The sequence below is a fragment of the Chenopodium quinoa genome, unplaced genomic scaffold (assembly GCF_001683475.1).
Source record: "Chenopodium quinoa cultivar QQ74 unplaced genomic scaffold, ASM168347v1, whole genome shotgun sequence".
Taxonomy (NCBI): Eukaryota; Viridiplantae; Streptophyta; class Magnoliopsida; order Caryophyllales; family Amaranthaceae; genus Chenopodium; species Chenopodium quinoa.
In genome coordinates this window covers 1,982,792-2,000,772 of record NW_018745395.1, presented here as the reverse complement: position 1 = coordinate 2,000,772, position 17,981 = coordinate 1,982,792, and the positions used below count along the sequence as shown (strand labels likewise).

Below are 17,981 nucleotides of genomic sequence, written 5' to 3'. Positions count from 1 at the left end.
CGTTTTGGAAGGATGTCATCGGTGATGGGAACTGTGGCTTTCGTTGTGTCGCCGACTTCTTCTTTGGCGATCAAAATCAGTGGTTTGACGCTCGGGAAACAATAGCGAACGAGATCGCTGGTAATCCTGCTTTGTACGAACGGATTTACGGGCTTGGGCGACTTTGGATGAACGTGGAGCGTATTCGATGGGATGGTGGGGCTGTCGGGGAGCGGCATTGGATGGTTAAAATTCAAGATTTATTTCCTATTGCTACGTGGTTCAACGCAAGGGTGATTTGTCTTGGAGTAGGCCTAGTACCAACTTGCTACTACCCATGCATCACAGTCTTACCGCTTAGGGCACGCAACGGGGTTCGGTCACCGACTCGAGAGTTTGTGATTGCTACAGTTGGTGGATCACATTTTATCCGTCTTGACCTTGTACCTGATTCACCACTCCCGCCGATTGCCGGTTAGTGGACGGAACACCACGAGGATAGTGTCAATGGATGGGATCAAGCATATCAATTGAGAAGGGACATGCGGGATGCATTAGTTAGGTAGTTTGTGATGTACATTCACTAACTTTGAACATTTGTAAGAAAATTAGAATTAAGAAATTAATTTTAAATGTATTTGCTTTTAATCTAACATGATATGCAACAAAACATCAAATATAAAATAAAATAAGTGTCCAGTTTATACATTACATTTAAAAAAAATTAAAAATAAGTTCATAACATAATTAAAACCACTAACAGAACATCTAATCAACATAATCTAAAGTCCCATTTTTGACCTCCAATCAAATACAAGCTGCTCAGTCATTGTTCGAGTCTCACTTGACATTTCAGGATATTCAGCTAGTGCTCTTTGGTGAATCTCCATGGACCGACCCATCCACTGCAAATCAAACAATAACATATTATAAACACAAAAATTCATAAAAGTCATTGTTAATATAATAATAAGCATAAATACTTACGTAATCAGTGTTAGTCCGCTCAGGCAAGTTGCTTGTAACTCCTGCACCTGGAGATACCCGCGGGTGAGAAAACCTGTACATCCACTGCATGTAACCAGGCGCAAGCGAAGGAGCTGCAGCACTAAGCCTGGGTAGGGCACCTAAAACAACACTCTGAGATACCCCAGGGACAAACCTGTTCCACATCACAGCTGTCATCTCAGTCGGGAAGTCTACCCGATACATCTTCAAGTTAGTCGGCCTCTTGGCCTTCTCTGGCCTGATGATCTCGCGGGGAATGCCTTGCACGAAACCAAGCTGGCGCACCACTCTATCAGGCATGTACGGCTCAATGATGTTACGGTACTGGATGCAGCCAATGAATAAAGTGGGGGGCACTCGTAATGCAGGATCAGCTCCGTACGGTAGCCAGTTCACTTCACGGTTAGTAAGCGCATCAATCCTAGTACGAAAAGCTAACAGGCGCTCCAGGTTCTTGCTAGGACATCCCGCTCCAACATCCCAAGCAGACGCACGAGGCATTTGAAGGTCCCGGGTCAAGGTACCCTGCTGTGGCCGAAAGCACGGAAAGTACTCGTAAATCCACGCTTGCAGAAGCATGAGACAACCAGCAATCGAATCAGCACCTTTCCGTGATGCCATGCCCAGTTGCCGATACAAGTAGGCCAGTGCAGCTGTTCCCCAAGCATACTCGTTAATAGGGACATCCGTGTGACATAGCTCGTGGAGGAAGGAAGGATGTGTACGGTTACCACTCTTGTCTACAAACAGTGTACCTCCAAGCACTAACCACAAGTATGCATCAAGCTGCTCACTAAAATCCCGGTCAACCGCCAATGTCGACTCAAAAATCTTATTAGTCAACACCCCACTACCCTGCCAAATGGTCTTTGTGCCGCAAACCTCAGACAGATCATCTGGAGTCATATCCATGGTGACCGAGCACGCGTCCCGTAACACGTCCGTGCTAGGAGTAGTGGTCACCATATTGCCTGCAACCCATAACCCAAGTATGTTGTACACGTCGTGCAGCAAGATCGTAATCTCCCTAAATGGCATGTGAAAGGTGTTCGTATCTGGCTGCCACCTCTCAACAAAAGCAGAAATCAACGGCCAATCAAGTCTCTTAAACATCAGGCCGGGCAAGTGAGACAAACAACTAGCATCAATCGCCGCAAGGTCCTCCACAGATTGACGACCTCGCCAAGTGAACAAGTCAGAACATAACTTTGTCCTACTCAAACAGCGCAAAACACTACGCTCCTGCTCCATCCAGATATACCGTGCCACGTGACCGCCAAAACTAGGGATAACTGACCCATCCTCAGGCCCACCCGGCATCGGTTCCTGCACTAACCATGCCTCTGCAGAGCTGGAAGTAGGCTGACTCGATCCACTACCAACAAATCTCCCAGACTGACCCCTATATACCATATGGAAATCCTGAGGGTCCTGTTCTTCATCCCGGTCACCAGCATGACTAGTCAAACATTCTTCTTCCTCGTCAAATATGGGTGCTCCACTTGCAGAGTACAAGGGCCGACTACTACCAGACTGTTGGTCTCTCGACCAACCACTAGTAGACCCGTATTGCTGCTGCTCGGGCTGAAGCGGTGAAGATCGAGATGTCTGTCTTCTAACAGACGCATTCAGACGTCGTGATATTGCATGTCGAGCACCAGAACCCTTGATCTACATAAAATAAAAAAATAATCCGATTTTAGTAATAATAATAATAACAATAATAATAATAATACTATTATAACAACAACAACAACAATAACCATAATAACAATAATAATAAAAACAACAACAACAACAACAACAAATACAAATTAACAGCAACAAATAAACTTAACAACAACAATAACTAACTAACTAACAACAACAACAACAACAACTACAAATACAAATTAACAACAACAACAATAACCATAATAACAATAATAATAACACTAATATCAACAACTATAATACTAATCATAATTAAAAATATTAATAATAGTACTACTAATAACAATAATAATAATATTATTATAACAACAAAAAAAAAAATTAAACAACAACAATAACCATAAAAACCCTAATACCAAATTAGTTTAATAATAATACTAATCATATTTTTAAAAATAATAACACTAATAATAATAATAATAATAATAATAATAATAACAATAATAATAATAATAATATCAACAATAATAATAACAATAATAATAATAATAATACTAACCATAACACTTCAAAATAACAACAAAAATAACAAAATCCAAAAAAAAAAAAACAAATTAACAATAACAACAATAACCTTAACATTAATAATAAAAACCTAATATCAACAAAATAATAAAAATTATCATATTTTTAAAAATAATTACATTACAAAATATACTAACCATAATAATAACAACAACAATAATAATAGTATCAACAATAATAATAACAATAATCACCATAACACTTCTAAATAACAAAAAAAAAACAAAATCCGAAAAAAAATTTTAAATTAACAATTTTATTAACGGGCAAAAAAAAAAAAAAAGGAACTTCCGCCCAAAAATTCCGGAAGTTCCATGGAGGATCCGCCTGGAATTTCCGGATCCTCCATGGAACATCCGGAATTTCTGGGCGGATGTCACTTCCGCCCAAAAATTCCGGATGTTCCATGGAGGATCCGGAATTTCCAAGCGGATCCTCCATGGAGCTTCCGGAATTTTTGGGTGGAAGTTCCTGGGATCCGAAATTAAAAAAAAAAAAAAATTACCTCTTCGCCACCATCGCCGCCGCCTCCGCCGCTGCCACCAGCGCCGCCGAAGCTCCTCCCTCCGAATCTCAGCCTAATCCGCCTCGAATCACCCATTTTTTTTTATGTTTATGATGATTTTTGTTTTTTTAAAAAATGAAGAAAAATTTTTGAATTTTTTTTTAAATAGAGTGTTTTAAAGAGTTAGAGAGTAAGAGAGTAAGAGAGTTAGAGAGAGAAGTAAGAAAGTGAGAAATGTTGGTCGGGAAGGAAAAAACCGTATTTATATATTAGGGGTAAAATTGGAATTTCAAGACAAAAAGGGAGTGTTACCCGGTAAAATGGGAGCGACAAATAACAACACCCTTATCAATAGCAACCCGTATATAATCAACTTTTTTTTGACACGAAATGATGTTACAAGGGGGATTCGAACCCTCATCTAGTTAAACCTGAAATTGGGCCCCTTGACATATTGTTTCTAGCCCACTACCAACTTAGCTAAGGCAAACTTCTTGTTTATTCTTACACTCAATTTTATATAACTATTTTCCCAGTTTTATTTTTTTTCCTAAAATTTTTTTTCCTCTGTTTTTTTTTTTCGAAAGTGGGGGGACATCTTGTTCCTTCATGGGTCCGCCCATGCCTCAATTCCCCTTCAAATTTTAGTGTTCAAATTCAGATGACACCAACCCAGAAGAAGCCAAAATTATTGGAAGACCTCAACAACATCAACAATGGCGTCGGCAGCAGCAGCAACAATGATGATGATGAAGACAATAGACTAAGGCTATGTTTGGATAACAAAAAATTGGAAAGAAAGGAAGGGAAGGGAAAGGGAGGGAGAAAAACTTCCTTGTTTGGATAATATGTTGGGGGAGGGAAGGGGAGGGGGAAGGAGGGATCTATTTCCCCTCCTCCTTTAATAAAGACCATCCCTTCAAAATTGGAGAGATTTGGAGGGAAAATGGAGCTCATCATTTCCTCCACTTTCCCTTCCTTCCCCTTCTTCCTATTTCCCTCCCTTCCATTTCCCTTCTAATTTGTTATCCAAACATAGCATAAGTTCTCTACCAAAAAACCTCCTTATCACCATACTCAATTTCCTCCCCATCAATTCCGCTGCCGCTACCTCAGTCTTATCTAGCCGATGGCGCTATGATTACATACATCAAAAAGTTATATATAGAAAAATATTATTGTATGGTATATAGTACTTGTATTAAATAAAAGAGTAATATATTTGTGGAATATTATAAATAAAATATACTTAATTCATAGGAAGGGATTAATTACAGTATAATACTCCATATTAAACATTCTGTACGAAAAACAAAATAACTTGTCACAAAAAAAAAATAGCTTTGGAGGAATTTTTTTTACAAATGGATGACACGTGTCATTTCTGGTTTTTCATTTAGTATATAGCTATGGATAGTCAGTCATTGATTTTTTCTACGTAGATATTGATCATCAAGGTAATTTTCTTGGCAAAAATAATTAATAAAAAATCTTATGTTGATAATCTATATGATATTTTCCTAAAGATGTGATTGTTTATTGTTCTTTCTATAATTAAAGATTTAGACAATAATTAATTTATTACAATTAAAGTCGTTATTTATAAAAGATTTTCTAGAAAGAAATAAAAAAATTAGGAAAAATTGTAAATAATAATCCCAACTTTGCTCCATTTTCTTTTAATAATCCCAACTTTGGATTATTCTAGAATAATCCCAACTTTTGGGGTTGTTTTCTTTCTTCAATCCCAAACCAGTCAACAAAAGTCAATGACCTCTAATAGTAGGTCATATTACACGTGTCAGCTTATCATTGGTGGAAAAAAATTAAAAAATAATAATAATAAAAAAAAACCCAGAAAACACCCAGCCTCCCACTAGAACCCCTCACGCCCCAACCTCATCCATCGCCTCGCCCTCCGCCACCAAAAAACCCATGCCCACACATCAAAAACACCAACCTCCCCTCGCGTCGGAAACCTTCGCCGCTCGATCAAAAACCACAAAACACCACCAGCCCTCCTCCCTTCTCATTTTCTCTCTCCTCGATCTTCCTAACCAACCGCCGCACCACCACCATCTTCCGACACTTGCAACGCTTATACCTAACAAACACCTACATCCCAGGCAAAAAACTCCACCCCATCTTCAAAACCCCTTCAAAACAACCTTCTAGCTTCAAATCAATTCTCACAAAGTCACAATCGTCATTAACATCGAAGATGAAATCAAATTTTGGAAGGTTTTTGTCGGATTTCACATAGAATTCGCCCCCGCTGGTACCGATTTTCCGGAAGTTGTCGGAGATAAAGGGACGACTTACCGGCGGGAGGAGATTGATGGTTTTACCGGCGAGGGAATTGGAGGGTGGGGTTTGGGGTTCCGGGGAGGGAAGGGGGAAAGGATCGGGGGATTTCAGTTTTCCTTTTTATTTATTTATTTTTTTTTTAAAAATTCAACCAATAAAACTGCACCACGTGTCATTTAAAGAAAAAAATAAATAAAAAACCCATTCAACCGGTAACCGGTCATTGGGATTGAAGAAAGAAGACAACCCCCAAAGTTGGGATTATTCTAGAATAATCCAAAATTGGGATTATTAAAAGAAAATGGAGCAAAGTTGGGATTATTATTTACAATTTTTCCAAAAAATTATTGTTAAAAATCTTATGTTGATAATCTATATGATATTTTCCTAAAGATATGATTGTTTTTTATTCTTTCTATAGTTAAAGATTTAAACATTAATTAATTTATTACAATTCAGGTCGTTATTTATATTTAAGTTAACTTTTTTTTTTATTTTTTTTTTATCTCTTTAAACTTTACTTATAAAAGATTTTCTAAAAAGAAATAAAAAAAAGTTATTGAAAGACATTTAATTCAACTTTTTATATTTATTGATTGATGATTATTGATTATTTATTGATTGATTATTGATGATATAAAGACCCGCCCATTTATCTATGAGACGGATCTAATGGCGGGTCGCCGGGTCATGACTTTTACAGGCCTCGTTCCTATTTACTACCTCTCTCAGACTCAACGTTCTCCATTGAAGCGTTCTCCGTTGAATCTTATCCTTGTATCCCCCATTGAAGCAGCTTCTAAGGTAAGTTGTTTGTTGTTTTCTTCATCATATCAATTTCACAATCTAGGGTTTATATTAATTTAATTATCAGTGCTTTAAGTTTAGGGTTCGTAAATTCTTAGATTATTAAACATCATATCCAAGAGATAAGAAATTTATGTGCGTAATTTGATTATTGAATCAAATATCCCTAAAATTATGTTATTTTTCGAGATAATTCAATATGAAATCTCTTTACCCTGGGCCTAGGGCGGCTGGGCTCCTGCCTGCCTCAGGGACGGGCCTGTCTCTCCTCCATTGAAACATACTCTCAACTCTCCATTAAAGCTTCTTCTGAGGTTACTCTCTTCCATTAAAGCACCGTATGAGGTTCCATACATTCTTACTTCTTCTTTTTAATCATCAAATAATTATTAAACTAACACATTAATTCAACACTCAGCAGACTAAATTTAGGGTTCTTCTGAGGTAGATTATTCAACTATTAATTACAATCACTTAACTCATATAAATTTCATTGTTAAAAATTTTCTCTTAATACCCTTCAAAGAGTATAATTTAATGTAAATTTGCAAGCTTTTTTTTAAATTGGTTAAATTTGGTTGCTAATTTGTTGCAGGATTTTGTTGATAAAATTCTTTAATGTTGGGACTAATGTGTGAAAATGGGGTTTTTCTCCCTGGAACTAAAGTGGCTGCCCCTCCTGCTCTTTGTCCGGATCGGGCTTGGGCTTCTTCGTCTGTTACTTTCAAATCAGATAACAGCAAGAAACTTCTCTCTTGCAAAGCTTCCATTGATGCTCCTAATTCTTCAATCAAGTATGTTTTTTTTTATTTTTTTTATTTTTAATTGTATTTTTGTTAGAATTGTATTGTTTATTCTTGATTTTGAAGTTTTATACTTTGCTATCTCTTCTATACAATTCCCTCTGTCAAACTAGCTATTTGCTATGTCTGTCTATGCATTTTGCAGTGATTTTGAGTGCTATGTTCTCAATTAATATGCTTTAGCTTGTACGGCCGTGTGTTTTGTGTTGGGTTTTGGGGGGTGGGATTATTTGCACATTTGGGTTTTTTTTTTGGGGTTTAAGGCTCTAGATGAATTATGGGTATATTCAGAATTTCTATATATTTGAATGAATTGATAGTAAAAACATAAGGGTTTATTCACTAATTCTATGCTTAAGCTTGCATGGCCGTGCATTTTATGTTGGTTTTTTTTTTTTTTTTTTTTTTGGGGGGGGGGATTATTTGCACATTTGCGGGGTTTTTCGAGGGTTTAAGGCTCTACCTGAATTATGAAGGTTAAGAGAAATGTGGGTATATTCAGAATTTCAAAATTTATTAATGAATTGATAGTAGAGACATAAGGGTTTCTTCACTATTTCTTTAATATGCACATTAATTAATACTGCAATTGATAAAAAAAAAAAAAAAATGTGGGTTTGTTTGAATTATTAAGAATACGAAGTACGTAGTAGTTGATTGATGAATTGATGATTTCAGTATTGTAGTTTCTGACCAGGAAATTGGGGTTATTTGTTGCTTTGTTGTGTTTGATCAGGAGTGAGACTAAGGCTTTGGTTGTACAAGGTGTGTCTGAAAAGGTTGTGGGTGTTTTGGGAGGTGGGCAGCTTGGTCGCATGTTATGCCAAGCTGCATCAGAAATGGCTATCAAAGTAGCTATTTTGGACCCCTCTGAGAACTGCCCTGCTTCTCCTTTCTCACATTATCATATGGTTGGGAGCTTTGATGACAGTACCACAGTTGAGGAATTTGCAAAAAGGTTGGAATTTCAGTAAATAAAGTCCATCCCTCACCCTCCATCCCTTTCTTCGGAAGTTCGTTTATGTATTCGACAATACTGACCAAGTGTCCTTTTGGGGGCTAGATGTGGAGTTTTGACAGTGGAGATTGAGCATGTTGATGTTGCCACCCTTGATAAGCTTGAACGACAAGGAGTTGATTGCCAACCCAAAGCCTCTACCATTAGGATAATTCAGGTATAGATATATACTCACAGTATATTATATATTTATATGGTACAAAAAATTGATGATCTTAGTTTTTTTATTCATGAAATTGGCAATTGTTTTTGTTATACAAGATATTTACTTTTTTGCTATGTTTGTGGGGGACATGTGAAGTACAATTAGGGGAAGACTTAAACTATCAAATAATGAATTTTGTGTCTGTCTGTCTATATTACTTTTTATGCAGGATAAATACCTTCAGAAGCTACATTTTTCTCGACATGGGATCCCTTTGCCTGAGTTTATGGAGGTGGGTAGTGCCCTATGAGGTATTAGTCAATCTACAAATTTTTAGGAAGCATTTGTTGCTGCTTGTAATTCCGTCTTTAGGGATCCTACAGTTGAATTATGTTTAACACAGATAGATAATGATGAAAGTGCTAGGAGTGCTGGAAAGCTATTTGGTTATCCTCTTATGATCAAGAGTAAAAGGCTTGCCTACGATGGACGTGGTAATGCTGTTGCTAAGTGTGAAGAAGATCTCACTTCTGCAGTCAGTGGTATGATCTTCTCTATCGAACTCTATAAATTGACTATGAAGTGTTTTCATAGAAACTTTTTGGCAGTAATTGATAAGAATTCATAACCTTCTGTTATCTCGTTGTTGTTCTATATGTTCAATCTCCTTTCCTTTAATATCTTGTAATTTTTTTTAATCAAAAGGATGATATAATTGCTCATTTGTGACTCTAGGATTCATTTGCTTAAATCAAACTACATTGAAACTTCTCTCTCAAAAAAAAAAAAAAAAAAAAAAACTACATTGAAACTGTGGAATTTCTTTGAAGATAGGGGGAACATGTGATTTTTTAATTGGCTACTGTTTATCAGAACAAGAGAAGAATGTGCTTTGATAGGAGACATCTGAGTTCCCTTTAGATGTCTTAAAGTGCTTGACATTATATTCTAAGCATCTAGTAAATGGCGAGCTGGTTTCTTTTTACTACCTCTGTTGTCATGACTTATGAGTGAGCGGTCCAATGAATATTTTTACTTGAACTGTCTAGTCTTATAGGTTGTTCGTTCCCATAAACAATAGTCCCTCTCTTTCTTTGTCTGTTTTCCCCCTTCTCTTTGCTACTTGTTTTTCTACCTTTTGACTTTTTCTCCGATTAAAATGTGCAGCTCTAGGGGGATATGAGCGAGGCTTGTACGTCGAGAAATGGGCTCCATTTATAAAGGTTAGCATCACAATATTAGAAGCACTGAGTTGTTATTTTTATTTCTTTATTGTGCATATTATAAATGGTTATTCTTGTTGTTAACAGAATGATCTGCATAACGCAGGCAAGATTTTAAATTCGTCTGAACTGTATTACTCCGTACATTCTTATTAAAAATTAAACCAATTATGGCGTAACATTCTGTCTTGGGATAAGAATGTATATGCCCGAAATCATTAAAATGGAACAACATGATCTGGCTGATTTTTGCCGTTTATGCACGAGAAGGCTAAGATACTCTTTTTGACCTGGGGGTCAAGTTCAATATGATCTACCGCTATGTACATTTGAAACGTTCTAAGGCTGGTTGTCTAAAGAAACATATAATATGTGCTAAAACATCCACTTTGAATATATAATTAGGCTGGAAATTCTTTTTGGCAAGCAGAGGCTGTAGTCAGGTCTTGGGTTAACATCCGTGAAAAACTGAGAATGTTCTGTACATTTTTCAAGTGGTATAAATAGTTTTGTACCCCCCTTCTTTTTTTATCTTCTAATGCTAATTCATATGCCCAAGGAATTATGAAATAAGTTGATTAAGAGTAGGGTGAGCCATACGTTTCATTTCTTGAGCAAGTATAACCTCCCCCCCCCCCCCCCCCCCCCGCGCTCTCTCTCTCTCAAGGATTTTCGTAAGAGTAAGAAAAGTGAAGCTTCTGTTACTTCTGAACTCACATGGAAGCTTTGGCCCCAAACTCCCATTTCTGTACCTAACAATTTGCTATATTATTGCTGGAAATCCGGATTGGATATATGAGACCTCATCTTAATCATGAATTTCTTGAATGCTATGGGAATTGCTTTATATCTCTGTTAGGAGTTGCTGCAGGAAGAAGGCAGAAAAGTAGCTACAAAAGAGAGACAAAGAGGGAAAAGACTATTATTAGTGGAGAATAGGGAGAGAAATATGGAGAAACCTATTTAGTGTTAAATTCCTGCTTTTGTTATTAAACTTTTGGATCATGATGCAAGTACGTGTTTTGAAAGAAAAGATTATTCTTTTATCTAGCAATTTCTAATAACATATACTGCTTGATCAGGAATTGGCAGTCATTGTTGCAAGAGGAAGAGACAATTCTGTCTTGTGCTATCCTGTTGTTGAAACTATACACAAGTAAGTGTTTGTAAAGTTGTGTTTAGAAAGTGGTTTGACATTTTTAAGTGCTTAATTTGTCACACCTGCATGGATCAGAACTTGTTTATTTATCCATTCCCCAATAAAAAGAGGAACCGAAAAATATGTTTACTTATTGGCTGCGGGTGTTTTGGTAGGGAGAATATTTGTCACATTGTTAAGGCTCTAGCTGCTGTACCATGGAAAGTAAGAAAACTAGCCACTGATGTTGCACATAAAGCTGTAAGTTCTTTGGAAGGTGCAGGAGTCTTTGCAGTAGAATTGTTCTTGACGGAGACTGGAGAGGTTTGTTTTTTTGTTAATGTTGAGCATTTTGGAGGGTTATTTTTTTATCTATTCTTATCCTTGATTTGACTTTATGTATTTTGGTTTATACGTCTACAAACCATTCTTTCCATTTCTTTTGCTGTACACTAAGTCTACATTTGGTTGTGGCAGATTTTGCTTAATGAAGTAGCTCCCAGACCGCATAATAGTGGACATCATACTATTGAATCATGTTATACCTCTCAATATGAGCAGCATTTGCGAGCGGTTATTGGTCTTCCACTTGGTGATCCATCTATGAAGACACCAGCTGCAATCATGTATAACATATTAGGAGAAGATGAGGTGATTCTTTTTTCCTTGCATGTCTATCTCATTTTGAGTTAGCTGATGATGCACCCCAATTTCTATATGATTCATCTTTATTCTTTTAGGGGGAACCAGGTTTCCGTATAGCTCATGAACTCATGACAAGAGCTCTAGCTTTGCCAGGGGCGTCTGTTCATTGGTATGACAAATCAGGTTTGTGAGAGAATCCCATTCTGAGTTCGTTTTATCCTTTCTCCTGAGGCTACATGATCATGTTTCATGAATCATAACACTGCCGATTTGTCATTGCAGCAATGAAAAGGCAACGCAAGATGGGTCACATCACTATTGTTGGCTCTTCTATGGGCATTGTGGAGGGACATCTGAAATCCTTGTTGAAAGACGACAACCCGGATGGTTAGTTAGCAAGGACCTGATTTGTTTTTTTCTTTCTTATTTGGAAGGGGGCGAGGGGGGTTTGTAGGTTTTGATTGTTTTCTGCTGCCGCACCTAAACTATAATAGAGGTTGCTTCCATTATACTTTATGCTCATCTTGTAACTATCATTTGCCATTTTACAGTCGATAAGCGCACATATATAGTGAACCAATTTTATTTGGTCCATTATAATCTAAAGCTAAAGAATTGACAAAATTTTGAGCTCCATTTGAAAGTCACAGCTTATCTTTGACTTTCCTTGTAGTCATCTATTTGGGATAAAATTTCAAAATTGTGCGAGGCAAGGGACGATGAGACAATTGGCGGCGGGAGGAGGAGAGAGCAACTTTAGCGGGGTAAGGAGGGGAGAGAGGATGTACAACTGTGGTGGGATGGTTTTTGTTGAGAGGAGAGAGAAAAGTGAAAGGAGATGTAAAATTGTGGTGGTGGTGGTGGTGTGAGGGAGGAGAGAGAATAGTGGTGGTGACGGTTGGAGCCTTGGAGGGTTAATGTGATGGCTGTGATGGAGGAGAGAATAAAAAGTCAATTGCCAAAAAATGTGAAAATTACGGCAAGGTTTGATCTTTTTTTTTAAGAAAAAAAGTGTTTTTAAAAGGTTGTTTATTTTTTTTGACAAACTTTCCTTTGAAATAAAAATGTTTACAACTTTATAAGGTACCTTGTCACAAACTCATAAAAACGAATAGAAAAGTTGCTATATCACATACTATGTTTTAAATAGTCCAATCAAATTTTTTAATAGATAACAACAAATAGCAACAACCAAAGCTTTAATCCCTATATGATAGGGTCAGCAGCATGTACCAAGATGTTATTTCTGTTGGTCTTTGACATAGATCCTCTCTCATCATTCCCTTTATTAAGTGCTATATGCTCTTGTAAATCCTATCTCTTAATATAATTATGAATCGCTCAATCCAATTTATCTTTGGTCTTCTTCCTCAGCAAATTTAGCAACAAATGAAAAAATATAACACCACCAAAAACAAAGGGAGCATTTACCCTGTTGGTCGAGGACATGCTACCAATGTATAATAAGGTGTGCCTAGGCGCTAGGGGATTAGGGTAAAGCGCCTTTAATGCTCTAGGCAACGCGCATTCAAAGAGGTGCACCTGAGGCGCACATAGGCAAATTTTTCAATTGATTTATATTGTGCAAGGCGCACCTTGGTGCAGCAGGACCTTCATCGTCTAATTGTTCCTTGAGCCTTTTTATACATTGCATAGTACAAGATCTACATAGTGATGTCTGTTCCTTTCGTTATTCTTCATAAAATGTTCCCCATTACTGGATCTGGGAAGCTATCATAAGATTTGAAACCTAGCGTCTTATATTTTTACTTATTACAGTTAGTAAATGCTAACATCGTGCTTTGAAAGTTCCACCAATGTAGTGAAAGCAGTTTGTGGACTGCTGTTAGTTTGTAATTCTAGTATGGCAAGCGATAATGTAATTAAAACCAGCAATTTTGAAGCCATGCTGCTTGGCGTTTCAAAGTGAGCTGCGTTGTCGTAGTTGAGGACCTTTATTATGTGTGAACCTTGTTAGATTGTTGTGGGAATTCATGCTCTTTCTTTTTTAGATGCAGTCTCAGCTCGAGTTGGAATCATTATGGGATCCGATTCAGACCTTCCCGTCATGAAAGATGCCTCCCGGATCTTAAATATGTTTGGAGTGGCACATGAGGTGAATTTCTCACTTCTGTGAATTATATATGCCAGTCTGACACAGTGGATCTTCATGTAATGCAGCTGGCATTTGTTGATTTTTGCAGGTCAGAATTGTTTCTGCACACAGGACTCCAGATATGATGTTTTCATATGCTACATCTGCTTGGGAACGAGGTATCCAAGTTATCATTGCTGGTGCTGGTGGTGCAGCTCATTTGCCAGGTTACTTATTTAACACTTGCCTATTCCTTCAGATCTCTGTATTATGTTGACAATCTTGATTTATTTAGTGTGTTTTTTTCAGGAATGGTTGCAGCACTTACTCCAGTACCAGTAATTGGTGTCCCTGTGCGTGGTTCCGCACTGGATGGAATGGACTCACTCTTGTCAATTGTTCAGGTATTCTGTACAAATTTATTAAGTGTTAGCCCCTTCTCGTCCTATACTTGGATTGTGGAAAGGTTGGATGTTGGAAGCTCTAGATGTTTATTTCTTAAAAATTCAATCGCTCCCTGTGCATGTTGCATGGACGTAGGAGTCCCTTGTACTACTGTGCATGATTTCCTCATTTCTTAAATTAGTGTAACGAAAATAGTTTTATTTGCCTTTACTTTTTTAAAAGAAAAAGAAGGCTTAAAATATTACACATGGTCGTGGTTGGTGGTGGTGGTGTTGGTTCATGTACATTTTACAATTTCTTGTCTAAACCTGTGTTTGACTGTTTAGGTATATGTATAGCCATTCGTCTATCTTTGGGTGATATTATTGAATATGGCTTGTGTACTTTATCAATTTAGATGCCTAGAGGGGTTCCTGTTGCAACGGTTGCAATAAACAATGCTACAAATGCTGGGCTTCTCGCAGTGAGGATGCTGGGTGTTGCTGATTCGGACTTGACCTCTAGGTTAGTCAAACTGGTCTTCCACTTCTTTTTTGTTTTTTTTTTTCTTGTAATATGAAAAATGACAAAGCATGCACTTTTTCTTTTTTTTTTTTTTTTTTTTTTTTTAACCAATTGATGAAACTAAGAGATGTTTAAGGAGGTATTTTGCATGATACTAAAGCTCATGCTGTGCTTTTGTTCCTGTAGAATGGCCCAGTATCTTGAAGATGCTAAAAATGATGTGTTGGTAAAGGCTGAAAGACTACACAAAGATGGGTGGGAAGCTTATTTGAACAACTGAGAAATGTTCTCTCATTATCAAAGGGGGAAATTGTTGCACATCAATAAACTACATCCCCAAAGAACATGGACTCACGGAGTGAACATAGATGTGCGATTCTTTTGCGGCGAGGAGCAGGCTAGGATGCCACCACAAGCAACTCATACCAAGCTATAAAAATTGAAGGATGAGAGTGCGTATGATGATGAGCCATCACTCGTGTGTCGGAAAACATAAGAAATCCCTTAAATCATGAGATGGATACTAAAGAGATGTTTTAGAGGTGTATTGCATTATACAAAAAGACATCCTGTAGTTTGGAATACTCCAAAGCCCATTTAGAAAGAAGGTAGGGACAAAGCACAAAGTGGGTTAACCCCATGAAAAAGCTACTGTACTATTCTATCTTCTGTATCTTATTTTCCAATGCGTAAAATGTACAATTTTGGCACGTAATAATCATTAGTTGGCCCCTAAATTTGTATGTTTCTGACTAAAGGTATGTTTAGGATAAAAAAGAAAAGTGCTTTGAACTGTAATAAAAATGAAAAAGCTTGTTAGCCACCAGATGCCTAAAAATATCAAAAAACCCATCACGGATATGGCTAGATTTAAATTAGATTTTTTTTTTTTTTGGGGTTATTGGGTAAGCAATTTTATTAATACGAAGTATCGAATTAGATTACAATACCTTTATGTAGCAATGAATGTTATTCGACTTCATTCTTTACAACAATACAAGAAATTATTATGTAAATCAGTAAATGTATCCTTGATGTACTAATAACAATAAGGATATACAAGTAAATGATTGAAACAATTCATTAGCAAGCAAGGAATGAGACATTGCAATTAAAAAAAAAATCATAAATGCTATAGTATTTGGTTAATGATACCTTCTTTCACATAATCTTGTGGTTTCATTTTGATTTGCTCAAATTGTCTAACTTGTGCTTTATAAGTTAAGTGAAAACTTACATGTTAGAAAAGTTTTCTTTTGCTGGTGTACTAGTATGTTGTACTGCAGGGGCCAGAAAGATCCTACATATGAAATTCTGATGGAATGGTAAAATTGTGGACCATTAACAAAAAGATCATTGCTCCCATTATTAGTCCTACACATACTGTGTTGTACTTGAGGACCGCGGAGTTTTGATAGCTCCTCGGCCATCGCTGATGGCCCAGCAGAGCCCTTTATGCTCATCAGATCATAACAAAAATAAGTGCACAATCTACACCACTAAGAATGTATGGATGGATAGTTTTGCTGATGCTGTAACCATATATCTGCTAACGTGCCTAATGATGAGGTAACCTTAATTGATTGAGGAAACGACATTATCAAAGAAATCGAGAGGGATGAGACGACAGAGAGTACTGTGGTGCAGCTGTTAGGATATAACAAAACTCAAGTTTGATCATCTGATTACTTAGGTCCAAAGACAAGCTAATGAGAAATTGTTATTTCGAATACTCGAATGTGATGTTCTGTTGCCTAACATTTGAAGCCAATTGTTCTTTTTGTCATTCCAGATGGAAGGCAGCCTAATGTGCAATGTGCACTTGTGCATAAGCAGTTTTTTCCTTGAGAGTTGGTTATATAGTTTACTTAGTCCAATACACTTAATTTGATTGTGCTAACTAGGACTAATTGAAGGCTTTGAAGCAGCTTGCAGAATTGAGGGTGTCTAATATTAAGTATATATTAATTTGGATCGATTGGAGTGGTTTGAGTAACTACAGAAAAATCAATAGACTTGTGTGAGATTATAGATGATTAGGTTGTATGAATGAATACACTGCTTTACAAAAATAGACATTTGTGAGTTTGTGACTTCATGTATTGTTCACCTTGTATTTACTTTTTTTTTTTTTTACAAGAAAAGGATAATATATTACCACTAGATGATTAAAACATCTAGGAAATCATAGTTTTGGAACAAAAGGGGCTGCCATGGTTGCATAGTAGCAGAAAATTGCAAACCAATAGGCCAAAACCAACAACTAGAAAGAAAGTAAAGGAAAGCTGGAAATAAATATGTATATAAAAGCAGGGAAGCAAAGTAGTAGTAGTGGATAGGGGAGCCCAGCAGCAGGGACTCAAGGAACACTTCAGGAAGGAGATTAGTTGCCATCCATCATGGAGATGGAGTTAGCAAGCTCCTTGGTGTAGGAGTGAGTTAGACCAGGAGGGGAGTAGAAGTGAAAAAGAATATCGTCATCAGTCATCCCCCTGCCAATTTCTGCCAGACCATGAGCAATCTTGTTAGCAGACCTCTTGAAATGGAGCACCGTAACCTGCCATTCCCTTTTGAGAAGCTGAGAGACATCATTGATTATGTTGAAGAGCTGATGGTCCATGTAGAAATGTGGGTTTTGAATCATGTAAGTGAGAGCTTGTGCATCGGTTTCCAACTCAAGGAACCTTATACCTCTTTCCCACGCAGTGTTAAGACCTTCCCTAATGGCGAGAAGCTCAGCTGAAGCAGCCCCTAGAGTCTTGATACTCATAGTGTACCCAATCTGCCACTTCCCTTTTTCACAGCGTATGACACCTCCAGCACCGCCTTCTCCCAAGCTTAGCCAAGAACCATCTGTATTGAGTTTATAGTAACCCCTTTGAGGGGGGAACCTTATATTTACTTATTTCTGATTAAATGATCAATTAAAATCATATCAAACTAGATAAGTTAAATCACATGTACTTATAAGGTGAACTATACGAGCTTTAAGCCAACATATTTTTTTTATTTTTTTTCCGATTGGAAGAAGATTAATTTCATTAATCAAAAGTCACAAGTAATCCACAACAATACTAAAACATTTTCAAACCTCACATTAAGGGAAAAATAACATAACGTTTACAATCAAAATCATAACAATTTTGCATATTTGGCATATT

At 37.0% G+C, this 17,981-nt stretch overlaps 3 protein-coding genes across 9 annotated transcripts; 1 reads left to right on the top strand and 2 right to left on the bottom strand.

The window, feature by feature from the left end:
- Positions 1 to 761: 761 nt before the first annotated feature.
- Positions 762 to 3,826, bottom strand: LOC110712999 (protein MAIN-LIKE 1-like). Its single transcript, XM_021891457.1, has 3 exons — positions 3,731 to 3,826; positions 967 to 2,658; positions 762 to 884 (listed from the first exon to the last, which is right to left on the bottom strand). Exons 1-3 carry the CDS (start codon positions 3,824 to 3,826, stop codon positions 762 to 764), a joined length of 1,911 nt encoding a protein of 636 aa, XP_021747149.1.
- A 2,881-nt stretch (positions 3,827 to 6,707) lies between these two features.
- LOC110712887 (phosphoribosylaminoimidazole carboxylase, chloroplastic-like) lies at positions 6,708 to 15,557 on the top strand. 7 transcript variants are annotated; one of them, XM_021891343.1, is made up of 18 exons: positions 6,708 to 6,841; positions 7,070 to 7,189; positions 7,440 to 7,638; positions 8,384 to 8,605; positions 8,711 to 8,822; positions 9,040 to 9,102; positions 9,214 to 9,352; positions 9,978 to 10,033; positions 11,116 to 11,189; positions 11,348 to 11,495; positions 11,649 to 11,822; positions 11,912 to 11,999; positions 12,099 to 12,203; positions 13,829 to 13,932; positions 14,021 to 14,138; positions 14,221 to 14,315; positions 14,714 to 14,820; positions 15,007 to 15,557. In XM_021891343.1, exons 3-18 carry the CDS (start codon positions 7,463 to 7,465, stop codon positions 15,098 to 15,100), a joined length of 1,875 nt encoding a protein of 624 aa, XP_021747035.1. In that variant the 5' UTR covers positions 6,708 to 6,841; positions 7,070 to 7,189; positions 7,440 to 7,462; the 3' UTR covers positions 15,101 to 15,557. The 7 variants fall into 7 exon arrangements, with proteins under 7 accessions (XP_021747035.1, XP_021747036.1, XP_021747034.1 ...); XM_021891344.1 differs by lacking the exon at positions 7,070 to 7,189 and having other exon boundaries at positions 13,835 to 13,932; XM_021891342.1 differs by lacking the exon at positions 7,070 to 7,189 and having other exon boundaries at positions 6,709 to 6,841.
- Positions 15,558 to 17,203: 1,646 nt separating this feature from the next.
- Positions 17,204 to 17,590, bottom strand: LOC110712998. The gene has a single exon (XM_021891456.1). It carries the CDS (start codon positions 17,588 to 17,590, stop codon positions 17,204 to 17,206), a length of 387 nt encoding a protein of 128 aa, XP_021747148.1.
- Positions 17,591 to 17,981: the final 391 nt, after the last annotated feature.